This window comes from Cyprinodon variegatus, unplaced genomic scaffold, assembly GCF_000732505.1.
Source record: "Cyprinodon variegatus isolate N-32 unplaced genomic scaffold, C_variegatus-1.0 Scaffold39, whole genome shotgun sequence".
Lineage (NCBI taxonomy): Eukaryota > Metazoa > Chordata > Actinopteri > Cyprinodontiformes > Cyprinodontidae > Cyprinodon > Cyprinodon variegatus.
The window spans coordinates 128698-136769 of NW_015150492.1; the positions used below are offsets into that span (position 1 = coordinate 128698).

Here is an 8072-nt window from a genome sequence, read left to right on the forward strand (position 1 = left end):
ACTACACTAGTTTTCATTAGATGTGGATGGAGCCAATGATCTGCATTGGATGACGCACATGATGTGAAATAAATATTTATAAACATTCAACCGAAGCCAAGAGTAACAAGTAACGTTTGTTTGTGTGAAAATGTAATGAATAGAAGTCAGAAGTAGGATGAAAAATGTGTAATGGAGTAAAGTATAGATACCTAAAAAGTGTACTTAAGTACAGTAACAAAGTATTTATACTTCATTACTTGACACCTCTGGCCTGCTCTAAGTGTTCAGAATGGATTTAGATCAGAGCTGCTCTGAGGCTCTGCTTTGGTCTGCTGTCCGTGGTGCTTAAAACAAACCCACGGCCAAGATCGCCCCTTCAAAGCTTTAAGAGGACAGACTAAAGTTTGAAAAAACATGCAGGTCTGTGTGACCCACAATCACTGTTTATCATATTATCCTTGTAAATGTGCAAAGCATCGAATGTGAGAGCTTGACGATCAGTTTTACGTTTTAGAAAAAGTCCCACGTGCTGAATGTTAATAGAAAGACGATGCTTTCAGCTCTCCAGTCTTCTCCCACCGCTGGCTCCCGTCATTTGTACGCATAGCATTCTCGGTTTGTTACCACCGTGTCTGATGAGGTGCGAACCCCGAAGGAACGTTCACCCTTCTGTTTTCCTTTCCTTTCCTCCTCCTCCTCCTCCTCCTCCTCTTCCTCATCTTCCTCCTCGTCGTCGAGCTGCCGCAGCAGCTGCAGACGCGGTGAGTGGGTCCTGCAGCAGCAGCCGCAGCAGGACGCAGTGATACCTGACTCCGGACTAAAAACCCGCAAATACCTATGGCTTCCTGTGGAGATATTTCAGCATGTGATTTGGTAAGTTGCTTTTTCCCCCCGATTTTTTCTAAAAACAGCAGCTGAAACTAATAAAGCATTCAGATCCCACATGTATCTTGATGATATTGCAAGAACATGCACAGAATTAATTTGATTAAGTGGGCAGCATATATATATATATGTATATATATATTTTTTTTTAAGTGAAGGTCATCCGGAAGCATTATATATTTAACATCTACTATATAAAAAACGGGGCAGGGCAAAATTAGCCTATTGATTTTGCAGCACTGAGGGGAAAAAAACATTTGTCTCACATTGATTGTAATTAAGGCTGTTTTGTTCTGACACACATCTGACATTGTTGTCATTTAAAAGCTGTCTGCTATAGGTTGCTTAATCACCGTAATTTCTGGAAAGGATAACTGTAATGATAATCATCTTCATCAAGGAATCAGATAGAAAGGCTGCATTATTTGCGTGGAGACATGCAGTACACGTTTACAGCACTGCATCTGAGTTAATTGAAGGCATTCTTCTGGATTAGGTTACGATAGAAATGAAATGTTCATGCATTAAGGAGGAGCCCTGTAGGGTGACACAGTTGTTTAAAATTATAGTTATAGTTGACACAGAGACTGCCAATGATTATTCCTCTGTCCGTCTGCATCAGCTTTAGTACATGGACACAGTACATGGTCAGGGTTATCTTTTCTTAGACTGGATTTGTTTTTCTTCTTGCAAATCTCAATCTCAACATGTGTTTTAGTTTACTTACTTACTGGAATTGCAGCATTGTGTAAAGCTTCACAGATTTCCATTTGACTCACACGTTTTCAGCTATGAGAAAAGCAAATGCTCATTGTTGCCCTCAGGATGATTTGATGTTCTGTCCAACAGCTGTTTCCTGCTTTGGAGCTCTGTTAATCCCAAACACATATGCTTTATTTTAACTTAACCCAATTTTAATGCTGTGAGAACCTCCTGGTTTGATGTATTGCAAGAAGAGCAGCAAAACCTCCTAAGCACATGTATGGTTCTGTTTGTTTTGTTTTCTTTCATTTGGTTTCACTGTTCAGATTTCTGGGGTTTGCCCCCACAGCACTTTCTGATATATGACTTGATGAAGCTTCTGAGAGATGCTGTAGAAGTGACTGGATTCAGTGACAGAGGGAAAGGACACAGGAAAATAAGACTGTGTGTGTGTCTGAGAACATGTGTTTTTATTCTAGTGCTTGTTTGAAAGTGTTTTGATTTTTGTGAAGAACAGTATTACTAGGAAGCTTTTGGGTTGTGTAAGAATGAGCTGATTTTTAATTCTGTTTACATTTAGTAAAAATGCAGCAATCACTTAAAGAAATTTAAGATGGCCATCACACACATTACTTTTCTTGGGTTTTAATTGTGCAAAAAATACACAACCTAAAATGAATAATACTACAAACTGGAACTGAATGATGTTATGACCTTACTGACTGATATATAAGGCACTGTTTTGTGACAAACAAGTGAGAATTAAAACCACCACTAGGTTACGTTCAACCAACTGAAGCATACATCTGTTACGGAAGAGATGCTAAAGTAAATATGTCAGTGGTGTTAATGTTGTTTATTTATTTCAGAAAAATACCAATCTGCTGTTTGAAATGACTACACAGGACAGGAGGCCAGAAAAGATGTAAAATAGAAGGAAAACACATATAGGCCTAATTTCCAATAAGCATCTCTAATACAATGGACGTCATATTTGCATTTAATTTCAAGCTATGAGTCCATTAGTGCTGCAACGTTGAGATGCTATAATAGTACACAAAAAATACTTTTGCCAAATAATCGTTGCTAATACAGTTTGATTTCAAGGTGCCTAATAATTAGAAATCTACCAACCCATTATTCGGAGATTGGAATCATCACTATGGATATATATATATATAGTTTTTTTTTTTTGCTCAAATTAGTTATCTAGTGGGAATTCCGGATGATCCGTCCCAAACCAAGTATACTGTCTGTCTGTCTGTCTGTCTGTCTGTCTGTCTGTCTGTCTGTCTGTCTGGGTAAAAGTCATAGTAACCTTTTCTTTAAAGTGCAAAATGTGGTGTTTACTGTATTAAAAAGGAGCATCCACTAGAGATGCCGGGAAGGGTGTGTGTGTGTTTATGTGTGGATTCCTGCGGACGATGAGTCAGCTGTGACAGGGTCTGATAACTCAGTCACTTTTTTTTTTCCCTTTTTAAAAAAAAAAAAAGCAACATCTGGAGGAAGGTCCAGAACCAGTGCATAATGTATTAAGAATGTCTTGATTAAACAGACATTATTACATTCATGAAATTGAATGGCTGCTCAATGAGATCAATGCAGAAAGATATCACAAAATACAAAAACAAGATGAAGATGTATTACTTTAAGAGTTTTTTCTATTCTGTTTCGAATTCCTCTGGTTTATTTTTAATAACGTTAAAGCTTTTATTCAGGAAAACAGTGTGCAAAATTAAACAGTTATCACAGTTAATGTAAAACATCTGTGTCCACCCATGCCTTTTTATCATGCAAGATTTAGAATTATGACAAAGATAGTTCATTATTTTTTCAGGTGATCCATATTAAAGTTTAAGTAAGCAGGGTTTTAAATAAATACAGGCCAATGCTTAAAGAATAATACAGTATATGTTATAAAAATGAATGAATGAATGAATGAATGAATGAATGAATGAATGAATGAATGAATGAATGGAGAACTATATTTAAAACAATCCAATAAAAAATTACAAATCTAACACATGCAAACATTATGTATAATTAATAACACATAAAAATACCTTATATGTATGACTTAATGCTAATACCTGAAAGGGTTAGAAGTTAAAATTATTTAATCATACTCCTTCACCTTCCTATAGTTCTGAACATCAACAATATTCCTGATTTCTTCTTAGCTTGAAGTCCATTAAGTGAGTAAATATTTAGTTTATGTACATACAGTATAAACTAGGGCATTCATTATCTCTGGCTCCAATTATCCCTCCTTTTTTTACAGGACCCCAAAATACTTGAACTCCTCCATTTGAGGCAGGAATATATATACTGTATGGATATATATATATATATATATTTATATATATATATCCTTTTGGACCCGATCTGTTTCACAGAAAAGTATTATTTTCATGATTAGTTGCAATCATTTCCTCATTTCGTAATTTACAAAGCAATACGTTATCGCGGAATTAAATAAAAAATAAATACAATGCTGCACCACAATTTTGTAAACATTCTACCAAAATAAGCATCAGCATAATGAATAAGCCTAATTAGTCAAAAAAGATTTATGCAGTTTGCTGCAAAAGTATCAATAACATTCCAACTTTTTTTTTTTTTTATTACAGTGCAACTGCAAATTTCAATACATTTCATTGTGTTTCTAATTTGATTTAAACACAATTTAGTTCTGATTCCTTAAGTTTTCTATTTAGTAAAGAGAGTCTGAGTTTATGCATTTTAATTTCACTATACGGTGCATCCAGAAAGTATTTATGACAGCACATTTTCCACATATAGCTCTGCAACAGCCCTATTTCAGACTTAATCTAAATTAATCTCTTCTCTTGATTTTTAACACACAATACTGCATTATGAAAATTTGAATTAGTGTTTTTTTTGTCAGAAATGTGATACATATTTGTTGCATATAGAAAACTAAGAAATCACTCTTAGTTATTTATAACCTTGCTTAATATTTCGCTGATTCATATTTAAGAACAATTGTAGTTTCAAGTCTTTCTGTGTCTTTTTTATCCACTCTAAATTAAGTTTATTTATATAGTGCTGATTCAGCTTTAGGCACCCATTCTTCTTTGTAGTACATCTCAAGCTCCATCAGGCGGTGGACACCTGCATATAGCCATGTTCAGACTTCACTAGAGATGTTCAATTGGATTAAAATTTGGTCTCCAGTTTGACAACTCCATGACATTCACAGTGGGGTTCTAAAGCCACTCCAATGAGGTCTTTGCTGTTTCTTTTGAGTCGCTGCACCAGGTTGCTCGGGGACAAGTTTTCAACCATGATGTCTCTGCACATTACTACATTTATCTTTCCCTCAAACATTCCCCTCAGCATGATATTGCCACCATATGCATCACTGAGGGGATTTTTTTTGTTTGTGTGTGTGTCTGGTTTGATGGTTTTCCTCCTAACATGCCTGCCCTGGCTTTCACATCAAGCTTTCTATCTTTGTCTCATCAGACCAGATCATTTTATTTCTCATGGTCTGAGAGTCCTTTGGTTGCCTTTTGGCAAACTTCAGACAGGCTGCCTTTTATTGTGCATTTTATTGAGAGGTGTCTTTTATCTATCTTAGCCAATCACATAAAAAAAAAATGAAACAGAAGGCTTCATGAAAAACCAAAACAACTTACTCTTGTACTACTCTTGCTTTTACTCTTTTAAAAATAAGATGGTGGATTCTGAGAGAACAGATGTGATTGCATAGCAGCAGCTATACATGCTCCTCCTGTGCGGTTATATTTGTTTGGTTCAGCTCTGCATTTCTTGCATCTTGACAGCTATATGTCCCACTGAGGCAGGAGCGGTACAAGATGAATTTTCATGTGTTTATGAATGCATTCATACTGCAAGAAGTTAGCTTCAAGGGAAGATGAGCCTTCATCTGGCCACACTACCAAACAGGCTGGATTAGTGGATTCGCTGTAGAGACTGTTGTCCCTCTGGAAGGTTCTCATCTTTCCACAAAGGAAAACTGGGGCTCTGACAGAGTGACCATGGGGTTCTTGGTCAAATCTCTGATTAGAGCCCTTCTCTGCTGATTGCTTAGTTCAGACATTTGGCCAGCTCTAGGACTTGGCCTTGTGGTTTAAAACATCTTTCATTTACAAATGCTGAAGGCCTCAGTGCTTATTGGGATCTACCAACCAACAGAAATTTTATCTGCATACATTTCCCGATTTGTACCTCATTACAATCTTTTCTCTGAGGTCCAGAGACAATTCCTTCGATTTTATAGATGGTGTTATTGTACCTTCAATAAATAAATATAAGGTTTATCTTTTGAATCATTTGAATTGATCATAAATGGACATCATTTGAGCTGTAAAAATTTCTGAGTGAATGATCTGTGAAAACAGTATGCATCTCAGCTGAATTTTGAGTTTACTTAATTCTGATTTCATAGTTCTATATTTGTAATAAATTTGCAACAATAGAAAAAAAGAAAACATTTGCACATATTCATAATGATGTATTGTGTTTAGAATTTTGAGAAAGCAGACGGATGTATTACCATGTGGAAAATGGCTATAACAAAAATGAACATAGAAAAAGTGCAGCGAAAGGGAATACTCGGAAGGTACTGAAAAGCTGATAAAGACATACTGCAAGGAGTTAATATTGTATTCATAATGACATGCAGTTTGGTCATTTTTCCCTCTATCTCACAATAATGCTCTGCTTTCTCAAAATGTATGAAAAAATGCAAACAAAACAGCTTAAAATGACACAGATTATTGTAACAATAATTTTACATTACACAGTGAATTTATATTTTAAGTAATATTTTCCCTCAAAGAAAATGACAGGTTTCATTCATTCACAAATAATAATTTAGCCTGTTGAATGTTGGAGCTCCTGTCAGGGAAAAATAACCATCCATCCATTTTCCGTCACGCTTATCCCAAGCTGGGTCGTGAGGGGTGCTGGTGCCTATCTCTAGCTGTCTACTGGTCAAGAGGCGGGGTACACCCTGGACAGGTCGCCAGTCCATCGCAGGGCAACACAGAGACACACATTGTTGCAACGGTGTTACAAACAACCATTCACACACACACACACACACACTCACAAAGAATTTAGAGAAGCCAATTAACCTACCAGTCATAACTTAAATAACTTTTAATGTTTAGATATTTGGACAACTCCAGTGAGACATGCTGATTTCATCCAGTGGGGCTTAAATATATGATTGCATTCAAATATGTTCAATTTTAACCCTTTACAGGAAAGGCATTACTCTAACTAATGCTTATTCTTCTCTTTTTTGTGTGTTTCAGAGCCCTTAATGCTGTTGTGACTCCAAGAACCAGATTTCAGTAAACAACAATTCACATATGCAGATCCTGTCAAGCCATTTGGACACAAGCTCTTCACCAGGCACAATGAGAGGCTACCTGCTCACTGCAATTTTCTTTATGCCCTTGGTGAGTCATTTATCTACATGTTCTGAATATGTGGGACAGATTTTAGTCATATAGGATATAAAGTGCAATATTTGTATATCTGCGTCCTCAGTCTCCAATGTCAGTTGTAATTTAAGTTCACCTTTTGGCTTTTTTACTAAGTATGCCTGTATACATGTATTCATTATGGTTGCAGAAAAATCCCCACCTACAGCATCAGCATACATTTCAGGTCCAGGATCATCTTCATGTTAATCTGGATGCCTTCCTCTTAGAACAATAACAGATGGCCGGGCTGACCAGAGAGCTGTAAATCCAACTGCTGTGACTCATAGTTATTAGCACTTCTGTTGCAATTAAAAGAGCTGATAGAGCTTTGCAAAAGAATCATAGTAAGTGCCCTGGTACAACACAGCTTTAAAAGATGTATCAGTCACATTTCTTCTTATTTTAACAGATTAAAAGAAGACAACTAAAATTCAATACCTAATTAACAAAGTTGTTAGATATTATTCTCCTAAGGGCCTGATCATCGAAAAGTTTGCAGAAGTAAAAACGTACCAACTTATTTGCACACATAAAGCTGATCTACCAACCAGGGGTAAAAATACATTATATGTGTAAAATCAGTGGGAAACAAGAGCACATACTGGATAAAGGACATGCCATATTTTCCAGTTACAAAGCCATTTATCAAACCTGAAACAGACAGCGGTATTGGTGCAATGACAGACAGGCAAAGTCTGTGCAAAAATGATAATAATTGGGCATTGGCTACTATGAAATTCTCATGGTATGATAACCTTAAGAACAAATTTCAGGGGGATCAAGGGTTTGTTCTGTTTAAATCCAAATTGCCTGCATTCACAGTAAATTCCACAATGTTAAATATACTGCTTCAAAGTTCATTGAATCCTATAGAGTATTCGGAACAAACACAAAGATATACACTATGTAGGGAGTTAATTTAACACTAACTTAGATTGGGACCAAATGCTCTTAGATTGGTGTTAAATTTTTACTTTAACACTGCAAAATGTACTGTCTGTAAACGGACACAGCTGTGTC

At 36.2% G+C, this 8072-nt stretch overlaps 1 protein-coding gene across 2 annotated transcripts in view; it reads left to right on the top strand.

Moving 5' to 3' along the window:
* Nucleotides 1-610: 610 nt before the first annotated feature.
* Nucleotides 611-8072, top strand: part of LOC107081720 (pituitary adenylate cyclase-activating polypeptide type I receptor-like) — a 39521-nt gene continuing 32059 nt past the window's right edge. Inside the window, exons 1-2 of one of the 2 annotated variants that reach the window (XM_015369924.1) lie at nt 611-855; nt 6879-7025. In XM_015369924.1, the coding sequence (XP_015225410.1) occupies nt 6936-7025 (90 nt within the window). In that variant the 5' untranslated portion in view covers nt 611-855; nt 6879-6935. The remainder of the gene's footprint in view (nt 856-6878; nt 7026-8072) is intronic. The other variant, XM_015369923.1, reaches the window with a different exon arrangement.